We start from the raw sequence: 18,392 nt of genomic DNA on the forward strand, positions 1-18,392 counted from the left end.
CAGAAAACAGTAAACTTTGTAAAACCAGAAAGTATAAACCAGAAACTGGAAAATATCAAAACAGCAGAAACTCGAAAATATCAAAACAATATCACAAGATCTTCCAACTTCATTTCTTTGTGCTTGTGCTTTAGATAATTTTTGAAATCTCTCCACGAAGGAGGCAACTTTTCAATCATTGCAGCCACTTGAAACGCTTCGTTAACTACCATACCTTCAGCAATAAGGTCATGAAAAAGAAGTTGAGGCTCTTGAACTTGGGTTCCAACAGTTCTGCTGTCTATCATTTTATAGTCTAGAAACTTGGCAACCACAAATTTTTTCAAGCATGCGTCTTCAGTCTTATACTTCTTCTCAAGTGCATCCCACAATTCTTTCAAAGTCTTCATAGCACTGTAGACGTAAATCTGCCTGTTTCCACTCCTCAGCAATCACAAAGTTTTCATTGTCCAGCATATCGGTGGTAGGCGTTGGAGGGTCTTCGTTGGTGAACTTCTGCATACCAAGAGTGGTAAGCCAAAAGAACACCCTTTGCTGCCATCCTTTGAAGTTGGCTCCACAAAATTTCCCCGGTTTTTCCACCGGTGGCACAGCAGTTCGGCTTGTTGCCGCAACAGTCGCAGAAGTAGTAGCGCTTTCAATTGCCATTTCTGTTCACTGTCAAAATTGACAAACTGTTTTAATAATCAGAATAGCAAACTTTTCACAGCAACAACGACGAAGTTTTTATGTTCTTCAATTCGTTGTACAAGTATGAACTTTAATATTCCAACGAAGTTTTTATATCTTCAAGTCAGAACACGAAATTTCATACGGAGTAGAAAACTACACAGGTTTTAGTCTCCAAAACAGAATACAGATTAATATATACAATATAATTTCCTTAATATTTTATTAATCTATATTACGAAAATATTTTGAAACAGTGGCTTTGTAAAAATTCCAGAAAACAATAAACTTTGTAAAATCAGAAAGTATAAACCAGAAAATGGAAAATATCAAAACAGTATCCGAAAAAATATTTTTAAGGAAGAAAATCGAGCCCACAGAATGCACAGTGTGTCCTTAAGGAAATTATTCCCCTCAAGTACCCGAGGTTAATGGAATATATCCTCCCAGGATAGAACGATCTTACTCACCGGTGTATCGGTACCTAAAACCACAGTGTCAGCGAACCACTCACTGGCAGTAAATTACACTAGAATTTATTTGTGCAGAAGAAGAAGAAGTTTTGAAGTTCAGAAAATTCGTAAGAAAAAATATGAGGAATCAAATGAATTTATAGCCATGGAAGTACTGTTTCTGAAGGTTTGCAACCCTTCAGAACAATCACTTTAAAACGGGCCAGAATTTTAAATAAAATCTGGGAAAGAAACGGGTCGTGGGTCAGACACGCGGATCCAGATCACTAACGGGTCAGGATCTGGATAATTTAATTAATTAATTAAATGATTAAAATTAAAGAAAATTTGGTCCAAAAAGATTATCAATCAATTCATTTGACCAAATCCAAAGCTGAGCCGAGCGACGACGACGGCGACGGCGCGAGGGGAGACCCTCTTCTTAACCCTTTAGCAACAAAAAGGAGTGCTTCTACTTTTAAGTAGGAGAACTTTTCTTTCCACTATCAATGAGGGACAAATGCTTATTTCATAAAGTAAGAGGGAACAACTCATTTTCCCTCCACTTATTTTCCCTCAATTTCCCATTCAACCTATCAATTAAACCCAACAATTTTAAGGTATATTTTTTCACCATATTGTTATGAGAAGAATTGCAATTGTAGTATTTCTCAGGTAATTTTTGAAAATCTAAATTGTAATTGTAAAATATTAAATTTATCTAATTTAGTTTAGCTCCGAAGATTAGTAAACATGACTCTCAAGAAGCGAAACAGGACAACTAATATAGAATGGAGGGAATAAATAAGTAAAAACCTAATGCGCGCACAAGATAGTAAAAACCTAATGGGCGCACAAGATATTATTTTCCATTTAACGACGATCTTTTTATCTTTATGGCCAAAAGGATAGACAGTTTTCCACAACAACTTTTATTAGTAATTAGCTTTTGAAAGAATTACCAACGCAATTCCTTAAGATCATTAATAAAATCTTAAATCTACATGAGAACAGGGAACCGAAAGACCTAAGAAGGAAAATATAAAAAATGCATAGTTATCAGCGACGTCTAAGTCTTGGGTATATATTACTCACGATTTTTGTTGATCTAAATATATTAGAAGAATATTCTAGGTCACCATGTAAATATATTAGAAGAATATTTAGTTATCATTATGGTTAGGTGTATATTTAGTTACTTTCATTATAGCCTAGGATCTTTGTATATATACACATGTTGACAAAGATTAAGTGTCACGACCCAGCTAGGGGCCGTGACGGGTACCCGAGGCTAACCACCGAGCACCGCTCGTTCTACCGCTTATCATACTCATTAGACATTCCTTTATCAAATTCATGCTCAATTTATAAGAAAACCATCCCTCATTTGAAACATAATTACTTTTATAGACATAAGCCTTTAGGCTATCAAAATAATATATATATATATATATATATATATATATATTAGCATCTCATGAGACCATCTAACCCACACTGCGTATCTACGAGCCTCTACTGGAGTGCTAGACATAGGACGGGACAAGACCCCGTCATGCCCAAAATACATATACATGAATGTACACAAAAGAATAATCATAAGCACCTCCGGAACAATGGAGTGCTCTCTAATCAGCTACTGGCTTCTATGAGTCCGGATCAAGCTCACCTCCCTGTCTACCTGTGGGCATGAACACAGCGTCCAAAGAAAAACGGACGTCAGTACGAACATTGTATTGAGTATGTAAGACAGGAATGAAATAAATATAATAGGAGAATCATAAACCGTAGGAGAAAGATATAACCTGCATGAATTTTATAGGTGAATACATCTCATACATATATCGTACACTTATATAATCATAGTGCAGGTATCATCATAGCATATGTGTGTCATCGCATGATCATCAAGTATCATCATAGCATCTATTTATATATATCATCACATCATCATCATCGTTAACCCGCGTCCAAGTAACCATCATAAGCAGCCCGCATTAGCGGTGACATGTCCGGCCATTTAGGCGCGGTGGAATCATAAGCAGCCCGCATTAGCGGTGACATGTACGGCCATTTAGGCGCGCTGGAATCATAAGCAGCCCGCATTAGCGGTGACATGTCCGCCCATTTAGGTGTGGTGGAATCATATCGTCATATAGTCAATCATAACCCATCATTATTACACATCTCATGAACATATCATAATCTTATCATAGCTCGGCATTTTCATACATAACATAAGCATTTTATAAGCTAGCATTATTAATCGTCTTGTAGACATATCATGACTTAGCATCATTTCACATTTATCATTAGGAGCATACATTAGACTTTGAAGGCAACTATGGCTATGTGTCACGACCCGGCTAGGGGGCCGCGACGAGCACCCGGTGCTACCCCACCCGAGCACCCCCTTATCGTACATAACATAACATCTAGGTGAACCATAAGTCAATTCGTGCTTTTATTATCGTTAATCATATTGATCCCATTAGACGACCATCATCATTTAACATATCATAGGCATCTAGGCCACACCATAAGTACAAGGCCGATGTGGCTAACAAAAGATATACAAAACATGGGCCGGCATGGCCGAACATCTCTACCCACATACACATGACTACGAGCCTCTAAGAGTATGACATATCGTATGAGCGGGACAGGACCCCGCTATGCCCATAATTATATACACAAAAGAATAAGTACCCAAAAGTTACGGCTCCGAAAGAATTGGAGCTCTGCTATGCAATCTCTGAATAAGCAGCTATAGATCAAGTCTGTCTCCCGGTGCACCTGCGGGCATGACGCAGCGTCCACAAACAAAAGGATGTCAGTACGAAGAATGTACTGAGTATGTAAAGCATAATCAACATCAATATAGAAGCATAATAGATATCATATGAAGATAGCATAGGAGGGGAGACAATGATATCATCATCATCATGTCGCTTACTTGCATACATCGTCGTTCGTATCCCATAATAATACTCGTACCATACTTGTGCTCATATTCATATACATGTCCTTATTCGTATTCTTATACATTGTCTTATCACATTCATATTCATATTATATACATAGCCATACACTTATATACATACATAGCGTACCCGACCATAAGGTTCGGTGTTTCATACGTACTTGGCCAACCAAGGCTCAATGTTATTTCTACCTGGCCCTACCAAGGCTTCAGGGTTATCCGTACCATCTGCAGACGTGCGCGCGCATTTCGTAATCGTATACATACTTCATACATATTCATCTACATATATTCTACCCAGCGTTATAAGCTCGGGGTTCATTTTAGCCCTTCATAGGCACATATAAGTATAATAGCCCGTAGGCACCTTTTGCATCATTTTTGATATCATTTACTATTCTCATCGTTATCGTTACATCTACATTATGGACTTACTCGTCATACGAGGAACATAGTATAATCATAGTACATATCAAGGGTCGTGAGCTTATGAGCTCGGAATGTCAACCATGTGAAGACAACATACTCATATGGAGGAATTAGGAATTTGGCCAAGAACCATGCCTTATGAAAGAAGGCTTAGCCTTACATACCTTTCCGTCGAACTATTCTACACTTGCACATTCCCTTCCAATGCTAGCGTTTATACCTTCATTAATATCATAACAATGGCCATTAGTCATTCACATTATCCACATTATCTAGATTCCTCAATTTGCCTCTAATTCACCCACACTCATGATTATAACACCCATCTTCGTCCATTCGTCTAAAGTGTTTAGTTCATGATCTTATTACCATTTATAACACATTCATATCACAACACAACAACATTCATAACTAAATTCAAACTATTTCTCAAAATGTCACTATTCATCATTCATGACCTAGTTGACCACATTTTCTACAATCCATGTATTTTAATTCTCCAATACCTTAAACATCTTGTAAAAATCATGAATCTTACTTTAGAAGTTGTAGGAACAAGCTTTGGTTGATAATACTCTTCTTTGAGCAAAACCCTAGTTTTTCTCCATTTGGATTCCTTGACTTGGATGATCCTTGATGATTCCCTTATCCTTGATTCACTTGTCTTAATGTTATCGATGGCTTATAATCCTTGAAAACTCATATAATAAATGTAGAGAGAAGTTCTAGAGAGAAGTGGTGTAATGTTGTAATGAAATAAAATAAGTCTTGGTCCTCATATTTAATGAATTGGAAAATATGTGCTGGGTGAACAGTGGTCGTCCATGGAGGTTTACGGACCGTATTCCACTATACGGCTCGTCCTCCATGGGCGTATTTAGCCATTTCCAGAACCAGAAGCTGGGCTGCCTTCATGGTGGTTTGCGACCATGGTTTACGGGCCGTAAATCACTTTACGGTCCGTCCACCAGGTCGTTTTTAACCATTTCCTCGGCTGGCAGAAAGTTGAAGTTTGGCATGCCAGTTTACGACCTGACAGTTTACGGACCGTATACCAGTTTACGGTCCGTATTTGCACTTTACGACCACTGGCAGAAATCTGAAGCTTTTGCATGGCAGTTTACGACTGCCAGTTTACGGACCGTATTGCACTTTACGGTCCGTATTTTGCAATATACGACCACTGGGCAGTTTTGCCAACTTTCAATTTTTCTCATTTCTCGACTTTTCATTCTAATCATCCACATCCCTTTTCATACATTTCCCATGAAACATTATACACTCGCACTCCTCGCACTCCTCGCACACATCATTAGTTCATTTACTTGCGTACCAACGGGAAATTTTCCGAGGTGTAACACTATGCCGGGGTGACGTAAGGTCGTGAACCCCCGATTATATTATGAGCATTTATGAGTATTCTGCCCCACCTTGAAGGAAATAATGTATAAGGTGAGTGTTAACAATAATGACATCATTAACGCTATAGGATCATCATATCATGAACTCTAGAATCTATATACTTCAACTCATCATCACCGTTATCATGCTGGTATGTAGTTTTGTATATCTACGGACTCATAAGCTCCATCATATTGGAGGATCATGGAAAACTTGAAAGATTCATGCCTTTGAAGGAAGAGATTATCCTTACATACCTTTAACGTTTAGCTAAGCTATCACTTGCTTATTCTCCTTCGATATCACGTCTCTACCTTCAAGAGAATTTATATCGTCATTAGTTAAGCAATTATAAAAACGGCTTTCTAAAGCTAGGGAAAATTGGGCAGCACTTCCTTTGTTTATACTACTTTTCCCATAGTCTATATCAACTCCCAAACGCTCACAACAACATTCACAATATTTCAATCAACAATCATCATTTATATACCTTGACCACAATCCACCATTTCTCTTCAATTTCTCCACGTTTATGGTTATAGCTTACTATCGCGTTTCCTTATATATAGTACTCATTTCATGGCCTAAATGTCATTTATAACGTATTCATAATCACAACACACCAACATTCATGGTTCAATCCAACTACCATCCAACCATGACACTATTCACTCATTAATGACCCATTTCTTATGTTTTTCTACAATTCAAGTGTCTTAACCTTCCAATACCTTAAAAAACATGGTTTAGTCATGAAACTTACCTTAGATGATGGTTGAATGAGTCTTGAGTGGAGTTTCTCCTCTAACACCAAAACCCTACTTCACCTCCCTTGGGTTTTCTTGATTTGGATGAACTTTAGTGTGATTCTTACACTTGATTTCGTGGGTTTCATGTAGTTGACCACTAATTTCCTTTGAATTCTTGTAGTTGAAGAGTAGAGAGGGTTCTAGATGTTTCTTGAAGTGTGGAGTGAAAATGAAATAAAATGGAATGAAAAAGGGTCCCTTATACTTAACTTAAAAAGTTGGCCGACCAACTTTATACGGACCAACATACGGTCCGTACTATTTATACGAACCGTATGCGTGGCCGTATGTTTGGTCCTGTAGTTGGTGCCCTCCTTGGCCAATTATACGGTCCAACATACGGCTGGTACAATTTATACGGTCCGTAGGTTGGGCCGTATAATGCCCAGTGGTCCTGTTTTCGTTCTCGTCGACTCGTTTGATCTCCGATCCTTATGGAACCTTCTTAACACTTGTTTAGTACCTCAATACCAATCTAAGGGACGTTATCACATGTCTCTAAGACATCATTATGCCATCATTAACTCGTCGTCCATAATTCCTACCCGATACATAACATATTCCTTACTTCCTTCGTCAAACTTCTTTCTTTACGTCTATCATCTTCAAGTATCGATTACGATCATCAATGCTATCTCTTACTTATCGAATCATCGTGTATGTCAAACCCCTTTGCTAGCTTATTCACTGTACGCTAACGGGGAAAATTTCCAAGGTGTAACATTAAGGCAAGCAGATTATTACCTTCTTGCATGGTATCAGACTAGGGCACGATTCTGCTCCTCTCTCTTCCTCCATCTCTGCGTCAACATCATCATCTTTCTCCTACAATTAGCCACCATAACCGATTCCTCCTCATCTGACTCCACCAAGTCCTTCTTCCACCCAGCTTTGGCTGTCTCCAACATCAAAAATCACATCTCCATTACTCTTGAGATGGAAAACGTCCAATATGGGACATGGGAGGAAATTTTCAAAATCCACGCCAAGTCCCACAGAGTCCTCCACCATATCATTCCACCAGAGTCCCGGAAAGAAAAGGTGCCCAAAACCGATACTGAAAAAGAGTTATGGTCGACTCTTGATGCCACGGTTCTTCAATGGATTTATGCTACCTTCTCTACTAACCTATTGCATACTATCCTTGAACCCGACTCCGCGGCCATGGAAGCTTGGAATAGGCTACGTGACATATTCCTAGACAACAAAAATTCTCGAGCCGTCACTCTTGAGCATGAATTTTCTCACACTAATATGGAGGATTTTTCTAATGCTTCCACATATTGCCAACGACTCAAGATTCTATCTGATCAACTCAAGAACATCGGTGCTCCAGTCTCCAACAACCACCTCGTCCTTCAAATGGTAGCCGGACTTACTGACGCTTATAAGGGGGTGGGTACACTCATCCGTCAAAGCAATCCTTTTCCTCTCTTCTATCAAGCCCGTTCCATGCTCATTTTTGAAGAAACAGGCTTCACCAAACAGCTTGCCACGGGATCCGCTAATGCCATGATTTCTCGGGATTACGACGATAATCCCACTTCTGGAAATAACCAGCCAAACCGTTAGAATAACAGTGGTAAAAGGAATCAAAACAGCAGCAACAATGGTGGAAAGAACCGTGGCAGAGGTGGTGGCAATAGGGGAAGCAACAACCAAAACAGTGGTGGTTTCGGTGGTGGATGCGGCAGCTGGCAGCAGCACCACGACCAGTAGCAACAGTGGCAGCAGCCTTGGATGGGGAATGCACAGCAATGGCAGTGGCCCTACATGTCGTGGCCTATGCCTCCTTGTCCGTATCCAACTACTCCACGGCCACGGACCAACACTCAACAGAGGCAGGCTGGCATACTTGGGCCACGTCCATCACAAGCTTACTCTACCGACGTTCAACCCACTCCAACCGATATCGAGGCAGCGATGCACACACTTGGGCTCACTCCTCCGGATGCAAATTGGTACATGGATACCGCAGCCACTTCTCATATGACATCCGTGCAAGGTAACCTCTCGTCTTATTTTAATTTGAGCAATAATCGTGGTATAATTGTCGGAAATGGTCATTCAATTCCAATTCGTGGTTATGGTCATACCAACTTAGCTCCCCCCAACCCACTTTTAGCCCTAAAAAATGTTCTTCATGCTCCTAATCTTATCAAGAACCTAGTCTCAGTTCGAAAATTCACCATAGATAAATCAGTTTTTGTTGAATTTGATCCCTTTGGTTTTTCTTTGAAGGATTACCGGACGGGGATGCGTCTAATGAGATGTGATGGTCGGGGCGAGCTTTATCCCATCACCACCACACCACCATCGTCTTTTGCAGCTTTAACTTCATCTATGTGGCATGATCGCTTGGGTCATCCGGGAGCACCTGTTTTAGACTCCCTTAGGAAAAATAAATTTATTAAATGTAATAGACCGATTAATTCTCATGTTTGTCATTCCTTCACTCTTGGAAAACATATTAAATTGCCATTTGGTGCATCTCATTCACAAACATGTATGCCATCTGATATTATTCATAGTGATCTTTGGACATCTCCCGTTTTGAGCTCTTCGGGCCACAAATATTATGTTTTGTTCTTGGATGATTACTCTAATTTTTTGTGGACATTTCCCTTATCAACTAAGTCTCAAACGTTACCCACTTTCTTAGTCTTTCGAAATTTCATTCGCACTCAATTTGAACGAGAAATAAAGAACATTCAATGTGATAATGGTAGGGAATTTGATAACGGTCCGTTCTGGGAGTTTTGTAAATCTAATGGCTTGTGTTTTCGCCTCTCCTTTCCTCATACCTCATCAAAAAATGGACAGGCCGAAAGAAAAATTCGAATAATAAACAACATGGTTCATACTTTACTCACTTATGCGTTTTTACCTCCTTCTTTTTGGCATCATGCATTACAAATGGCCACCTACCTCCTCAACATTCTTCCTCATAAAGGATTAGCCTATCAATCTCCTCTCAAAGTACTCTATCACAAAGACCCATCCTATTCTCATCTTCGGGTGTTCGGTTGCCTATGTTACCCCTTATTCCCATCTAATACCATTAACAAGCTTCAAGCCCGTTCCACCCCATGTGTGTTCTTAGGCTATCCATCCCATCATCGTGGTTACAAATGTTATGATTTATCATCCAAGAAAATCATCATAAGTCGTCATGTCGTGTTCGATGAAACCCAATTTCCTTTTGCTAAGCTACATACTCCCTTATATCGTCACCATTATGATTTTCTGGATGATGGACCCTCTCCTTATGTAATCCACCATTTATTCTCGCAAAACAACCCACCTTCCAGTGACCATACTCCGCTGCCCACTGGTCCTAGCAGCCTACCACCCACGGCCATATCTGCCTCACCCTCATCTGCTACCGCTAGCCCCCCCGTCCAGCCCCCGTCCACCACAGTCCACTGTCTTCTCCCAGCCCAAAAACCGATCACTAGGAGTCAACATGGTGTTGTCAAGCCTAGTCCAAAATACAGCTTCATCACTCATGCGTCCAAATCTCCCCTTCCTCGTAACCCCGTGTCTGCCTTACGTGACCCGAATTGGAAAATGGCTATGGAAGATGAATATAAGGCTCTTATTAAAAATAAGACGTGGGAGTTAGTGCCTCGCCCACCTAATGTGCATGTTATTCGGTCTATGTGGGTTTTTAGACATAAAGAACACTTTGACAGTTCCTTTGAGAGGCATAAAGCCCGACTTGTAGGTGATGGCAAAACTCAACAAGTTGGCGTGGATTGTGGTGATACTTTTAGCCCAGTGGTGAAACCGGCGACCATCGCACTGTTCTTCGTCTAGCTCTCTCTAATGCTTGGCCTATTCACCAAATTGATGTGAAAAATGCATTCTTACATGGTGAACTTGAGGAAACTGTATACATGCATCAACCCGTGGGTTTCCGAGATCCTACACATCCTTACTATGTCTTCTTACTAAAGAAGTCCTTATATGGCCTCAAGCAAGCTCCCCGGGCCTGGTACAAACGATTTGCTGACTATGTTTCTAGTATTGGTTTCACCCACAGCAAGTCTGATCATTCTCTGTTCATCTACCGAAAAGGTATTGATATGGCGTATCTTCTTTTGTATGTGGATGATATCATCTTAACTACCTTCTCTGATGATCTTCGCAAGTCTATCATGACACTTCTAAACTCTGAATTTGCTATGAAGGATTTGGGACCACTCAGTTATTTCTTAGGAATAGCAGTTACTCGTCATGCAGGTGGTTTGTTTTTATCTCAAAAGAAGTACGCCAAAGAGATCATAGAACGAGCTAGCATGTCGTCTTGTAGGCCAAGTGCCACGCCAGTTGACACCAAACCAAAGTTAAGTGTCACCTCTACCTCACCATTTAAGGATCCTTCACTTTATCGCAGCCTGGCAGGTGCACTGCAATATCTCATGTTCACGAGACTAGACATTTTGTATGCTGTGCAACAAATTTGTCTATTCATGCATAACCCGATGGAGGTCCACATGAATGCTCTCAAACGTATTGTGCGCTATATTAAGGGCACCCTTGATCATGGCTTGCATCTTTATCCATCTAAACCCACCACTCTCATTTCGCATACGGATGCAGATTGGGGTGGTTGTTCGGATACCAGGCGTTTGACTTCTAGTTGTTGTGTCTTTCTTGGTGATAATCTTATTTCTTGGTCCGCCAAGCGGCAGGCCACTATGTCTCGATCTAGTGCGGAGGCCGAATATCGAGGGGTAGCCAATGTTGTTGCTGAGTCTTGTTGGCTACGCAATCTGCTTCTAGAACTTCATTGTCCAATACGAAAGGCTACGTTGGTGTATTGTGATAATGTTAGTGTCATATATCTATCTGGCAATCCTGTTCAACATCATCGCACTAAGCATATCGAGATGGATATTCACTTCGTCCGTGAACAAGTTGCTCGTGGTCATGTACGTGACCTACATGTCCCATCGCGCTATCAGATCGCAGACATATTTACTAAAGGTCTTCCCTTGGTTCTATTTGAAGATTTTCGCAACAGCCTAAGCGTCTGCAAACCTCCCGCTTCGACTGCGGGGGTGTGTTAGAATATTATGTAAATATTTAGTTACCATCTTTATTGATGTAAATATATTAGAAGAATATTCTAGGCCACCATGTAAATATATTAGAAGAATATTTAGTTACCATTATGGTTAGGTGTATATTTAGTTACCTTCATTATAGCCTAGGATCTTTGTATATATACACATGTTGACAAAGATTAAGGCAAGCAGATTATTACCTTCTTACATATATTGATGTTCAGATTTCGAGAATCAAAGAGTTTAATTTTGATTGTGAATTCGAGCATAAAATGTTTAAACTTTTTAAAATAAATTTTACATATTTAGAAACTACGTGAAAAGTATTATAATTTACAATAATTGATAATTCAAAATATTTAAAACAAATATATGAAAAATTTACGGACAAGTAAGACTTGTTTGAATCTCAAAATCCGAAAGGTGTCGCATGAATTAGGATAAAGGGAGTACAAGTTTAAGTGCCCAAGGAATAAAGGAAACAAAGAAAAAATATAAAGAGTATTTATTTTACAGTAATTATATGTAAAAACATGAAGTCACGCACCGCTATCTGTGATGTGCTTCATGTTGCGAATATATAGAAGTTAAAATTTGACTCTGAATTTTTCTAACTTAAAATAATTAATTTAGCTAAAAGTTGACATATAAAAAGGTAAGGCCACCTGAATACCATATAGATTTGTTCCCTTCTCTTCCCATTCATTATGATGCATATTTTTCCATTCCATTTCAAGCCCAGATCAGCTCTTTCTATAATCCTCAACACCTCTTTCCTCTTTCTACTCTTGCTTTACACTCTCACTTCCAACGGTTTTAGCCAATCCCAAAGACACATACATTTATCAAAGACTAATAATGACTGCTCCGACTTACATAAACACAGTGATTCACAATCTAAATGTGCCTACATAAAAGCAAACAGTTCTTGCTCTGGAAAAGGGTATTTGAATTATCTTGAGTTCTTCTACTGCACCTTAGGCTGGTTTCCACAACTAGGATACTGTCTCCTACTTGTATGGCTTGTTTTGTTGTTTTATTTGTTGGGTAATACAGCAGCTGAGTACTTCTGCCCTTCTGCAGAAGGCTTATCCAAAGTCATGAATCTTTCCCCTGCGATAGCTGGAACGACTCTTCTCCCTCTAGGAAATGGGGCTAATGATGTCTTCTCTAGTATCATCTCCTTCACGCGATCCAGCAGTGGTAGCGTTGGGCTTAACAGTGTCTTAGGGGGTGCATTATTCATTACTTGTTTCGTCGTGGGAGTCATAAGTATACTCGTGTCGACTACCCAAGGCCTAACCATTGATAAGCCAAGTTTCATTAGAGATGTGTTGTTCATCATATTCTCACTATCATGTCTCCTTGGGATCGTTGTTTCCGGGGGGGTTACTTTATGGATAGCAATATGTTTCTCTTGTATTTATGTCCTTTACATTTGTGTGGTTTGCGCTATGCATTTCTTTAGTAAGAAGGAAGCAGTTAAAAATGTAAATTCACCTACCAATTCTATTCCTGCTACGAGTATGTACCTTGGCAAAGAAGATGAATATATTGGGGTACCATTGTTAGGGTGTATTGATGAGGAAAAGGGCTCCGCATCACGCCCTAGTGAGGAACAAGCAGCACAAGTAAATTGCTCATCATCTTGCTGCAAATTCTTAAATCATTTTCTTGGTGTTTTGGAACTGCCCCTTTACTTGCCAAGAAGGCTGACCATCCCTGTTGTTAGTGAGGAAAGTTGGTCCAAGCCAATGGCTGTAATTTCAGTAACGTTGGCACCAATTCTTGCAGCAACCGTTCTAAGCACTCCAAGAGAAAGCATGAATTCCAGAGCAAGCTTAGCCATTGGCATGATATCAGTTTTTGTAGGGCTTATTCTAGGGAATCTTGCATTTTTGTCTACAAAAAGATCTAGTCCTCCAACGAAATGCTTGTTTATTTGGCTTCTTGGAGGGTTTGTTATGAGTACTACATGGACATATATGCTTGCCCAAGAATTGGTCTCGATGCTAGTCTCATTTGGATATATTCTAGGGATAAACCCTTCAATTTTAGGACTCACAGTCCTAGCTTGGGGTAACTCAACTGGGGATCTGATATCCAATGTTGCCATGGCATTGAATGGTGGAAAAGATGGGGTGCAAATGGCGATATCGGCTTGTTATGCAGGACCACTATTCAATACCTTGATTGGTTTAGGGGTATCCCTTGTGCTTGCATCATGGTGGGAGTATCCAACTCCCTACGTGGTTCCAAATGGTCCTTTCCTCTGTGAAACTTTGGGATTTCTTGTTGTGGGCTTACTATGGGCTCTTGTCATTTTGCCTAAGAGAAATATGCAACCTGATCACTCTCTTGGTGTTGGACTTCTCGCAATTTACTTCTGCTTCTTGTTTCTAAGGTTTACAAAAGGTTTCTAGTATATATGGAGTTTTTCCAATGATTCATACAGCAATTATATGAATTTTGATATTCTGAAAAGAACAAGGATGTTTATATGAAATACAGGGCTTGTACAATAAACAGTATTTAATTAACTGGTTGACTCACACGGTGAAAATTCTTCAAATTTCTTTTTCAATATTCCGATAATCACGCATAAAAATTTATATTTCAAGGATCTGTCAGTGGCAGAGCTAGGGTTTTCACTAACAGGGTTCAAAATATGTAGAAGTGAACACACGAAGAAGTTAAAGGGGCTTAACATCTACTAAATATACATAAAATATAATTTTCAACTATATATAAACAATGTAATTTTACGCCGAAGGGGGTTTGAATCCCCTTGGCTATACCTGGCTCCGCCCCTGGTTCCTGTTAAAACAAATACGCAATATACGCCCTTCAAGCACAACATCATATGAGATTTAGTTCAGCTCAATCATCAAACGGTTGTATATATCCTAAATATCATTTATTCATTTTTTTTCTTATAAGGATTAGTCCAGAGACTTTTACTGTTGGCCCAAAAATGCTTAACGGTCTGGATGACTCAATTAGTGTTGATATCTAATTTTATTCTCTCTTTACCATATTAATTCTCTTGAGCTTCTATTTTATTTAAATGATTGTAGTAATACTTTTATCATTCTTTTATACATTATAACAAGCAGTAATGCGCCTTCATTTTTTTTATCATGTACATACCTTTTTTTATCAAAAGCTTTTCAATCTATTTCTAAATTGTTAGAGGCATTTAATCCAATTGTTATCTCTCATTCCATGCATTCAAATTAAAAATTATTTAAAATTATCATCTTGCATTTATTATTGCTTACGTTATTCAGTTTAGCAACCCAAAACTCAATTACCTAAACAATTTGCATTGTGTTCAGCCGCCGAATCCTAACTCAAAAATAGCCGAAAATGAGAAGAAACCACAAATAGCTGCCCATAGATGGCTATACATCTTAGTTAAAATTAGGTACCTGACTATTCAGGGTAACAAAATAAAACAGGTTTATATTAAATTTACAGTTAATATGGGCTGCTGATTAAGTTAATTATTCTTTAATTTATATGGTTCGTGTTATTTTTTTTTTCCAGGGGCAAAAATTTCTAAACAGTTGTAACTCTACAACTTTGCTTTTAGAACTTTGAGACTTCAAGGTCGATGGAAGTGTACATGAACTACATTATCTTTTAATTTCTAGCACCAAAATGAGAGACTTCATAAAAGATATGGTAGCGATTACTAGGCTGTTAAACCTAATATAGAATTCTATAATTGACTTGGTTGAGTTATCATACTATAAGCTGATGTTGTCAACAAAAGAAATTAAAAAAAAAAAAAAAAACATAAGCAGTACAGCCAGTTGATGCATATAGACTAAAGATCATTCTTTTTGGATAATGTTAGAGATTAAAAGGATTAAGAAAGCAAAAAGGAGAAGAAAGGGATTACTGGGTGATACAAAATTATCTCATCAACCAAAACCTGTTGAAGGAACATGAGGATTAATATTCCTTCGTGTGGTAATATATATGTAGTTTGGTGACAAGTCTAAAACTCTTGAACAATGAACAAACAACAATTTTGAATTTTTGCTGCTTCTTTATGAATAAGTATCCCAATTAAAAGCTATTTTCATATGAGAATTCCAATTTTTAAACATATTGCACCTCTGTGAAAATTCATAACTTCTTCTATGCCTTGACCCTGAGGGAATTGCCGAACTACTAAACATTTTATAGGGTCTCCTTCAATAGTTGTTCACCTAATATATAAAGTGATACTGGCAACTCCTTTTGGATGTCTTCTTTTATTTCCATAATAACAACTTCATATATGAATCATTTTATGTTCCATGGTTTCAGAATTACCTCCTGATACAAAATGCTTTCTTTCTAATAGTTTGATCTTACATGTTCTTTAAGTTTCTAGATTTTTCATTTAAGTGTGGCCTTTTCACTTTAAATTTGTAGTTATTGTTCCTATTGTATTGGAAAAAATTCATAGAATACAACTGGACGAATGCCATGGAGACACGTGTCAACATGAGTGAGTCAGATCTGAGTCAGCGCTCAGTGCCTCCGGAGGTGATCTAATGACTCCGTAGGCTAAAGAGGATTCGGGCTCTCGATGGTCCATGGGAATGATATGGCACGGGTTTAGGAGGCCAATGGTTGCACCTTCCACGGGGCATTAATAAGCATTATTGTCGTCTTTATTGTCCATCATTACTATGGCATAGATATGTATTATTAATAGGGGCATAATTCATCGAATGTGCTCCTTAGTCCAAGTATAAATAGTACCTATCATTTCATTGTAAGGGACACGAAATAAGAGAAATATATACAATACACACTCGAAACTTGCATTATTTGCTAGCTTCTTGTTTCAATTCAGCTTGTTGGTATTGCAATCAATAGCTTGCCCGGAGACTCTAGCTCAAAGCTTCAGGCTATCCTAATTCTTTACTTTTTTATTATATTTCGCTTATGGTAATTTCATAGAGGAAAGGGTTATTGTAAGGGACACGAAATAAGATTCATGCCTTAGAAGGAAAGAGTTAGCCTTACATACATTTTCCGTTTAACTAGTTTATCGCTTGCTTGTTCTCCCTTCAATGCCCACGTTTCTACCTTCAAGAGAATTCGCTTAACATTAGTTAATCGACTATAAGAGCGTGTTACTATTTCTAGGGGAAATTGGGCAGCATTTCCTTTGTTTATACAACTTTCCCCATGTTCTATATCAACTCCCAAACATTCATAATAACATTCACAATATCGCAAACAACAATCATCATCCATCTATATTATCCACATTTCACAATTTCACTCCAATTTCTCCATAATCATGGTCATAGTTCATTATTGCATTTTCTCATATATAATACTTATTCCATGTTCTAAATGTTATTCACAACATACTTACAACTACAACATACCAATATTCATAATTCAATCCAAACCTTCACCCAACAATGTCACTATTCCCACATTTATGACCCATTTCCTATATCCTTCTACAATCCAAGTGTTTCAACTCTTCAATACCTTAAAATAGCATGTAAATACCATAAAACCTACCTTAGATAGTGTAGGAATAAGCTTTGGGTGGAAATACTTCACTTGAGCAAAACCGTAGTTTCACTTTCCATGGAATTTCTTGACTTGGATGAACTTTGATGTGTTTCTCACACTTAGTTTTGTTGATTTGATGAAGTTGATCATCAATTTCTCATGAGTTCTTGTATATGGAGTGTGTGGAAGGTTCTAGAGAATTCTTGGGTTGTGTAGAAGAAGAATGAAATGAAATTAATGTGTTGAAAGTCCTTATATCAACTTTTAAAAAACTGTCCCGACGAGATTCTACGGACACTTATACGGCCCGTCTAAATTTATACGGTCCATATAAGTGACCGTAAAACTGCTCCAGTGACCATCCCATTCAGTGTCAATTTGACGGCACATTATACGGTCCGTATAAATTTATACGGTCACTGTGAAATTACCCCCCTCAACAACTTCATTCTGTGACCATTATACGACAGGTTATACGGACCGTATAATATTATACGGACCGTATAATCGGTCGTATAATCTACCTCTTCACTGATTTCAGTTCTCGTCACTTTGTTTGATCTCCAATCTTTAGGGAACCTTCTTAGCACTTGTTTATCACCTCTTTAACAATCTAAGGGACGTTATAACTCTTCTCCAAAGAACCATCTAGTTATCATTAACTCGTTACTCGTAATTTCTTTCTGATACACATCGTATGCCTTGCCTTCTCTCGGCAAACTTTCTTCTCTTATCTCAAATGCCTTTGAAATCTTAATTAGGTTCATCAAACGTCATTCCTTTCTTATTAAAATATCGTATACGTCGTGCTCATTTGATGGCCTATTCACTGTACGTTAACGGGGAATTTTCCAAGGTGTAACAATAATATTATGGTTCTACAAGGCTAATGATCCATACTATGATCCATTGATATTGTTCATTGAATACACTCACCTTATATGCTAATTCCTTCACGGTGAGGCAGAATGCTTATGAATGCTCCATAATGGAATCGGGGGTTCTCGACCTTATATCACCCCGACATTGTCATAGATTGTCG

At 38.5% G+C, this 18,392-nt stretch overlaps 2 protein-coding genes across 2 annotated transcripts; both read left to right on the top strand.

The window, feature by feature from the left end:
- Positions 1–6,079: 6,079 nt before the first annotated feature.
- LOC132628573 (uncharacterized) lies at positions 6,080–8,315 on the top strand. Its single transcript, XM_060344344.1, has 3 exons — positions 6,080–6,085; positions 7,506–7,640; positions 7,710–8,315. Exons 1-3 carry the CDS (start codon positions 6,080–6,082, stop codon positions 8,313–8,315), a joined length of 747 nt encoding a protein of 248 aa, XP_060200327.1.
- A 4,141-nt stretch (positions 8,316–12,456) lies between these two features.
- Positions 12,457–14,355, top strand: LOC132620287 (cation/calcium exchanger 1). Its single transcript, XM_060334964.1, has one exon. It carries the CDS (start codon positions 12,523–12,525, stop codon positions 14,236–14,238), a length of 1,716 nt encoding a protein of 571 aa, XP_060190947.1. The 5' UTR covers positions 12,457–12,522; the 3' UTR covers positions 14,239–14,355.
- Positions 14,356–18,392: the final 4,037 nt, after the last annotated feature.

Source organism: Lycium barbarum, chromosome 2 (assembly GCF_019175385.1).
Source record: "Lycium barbarum isolate Lr01 chromosome 2, ASM1917538v2, whole genome shotgun sequence".
Lineage (NCBI taxonomy): Eukaryota > Viridiplantae > Streptophyta > Magnoliopsida > Solanales > Solanaceae > Lycium > Lycium barbarum.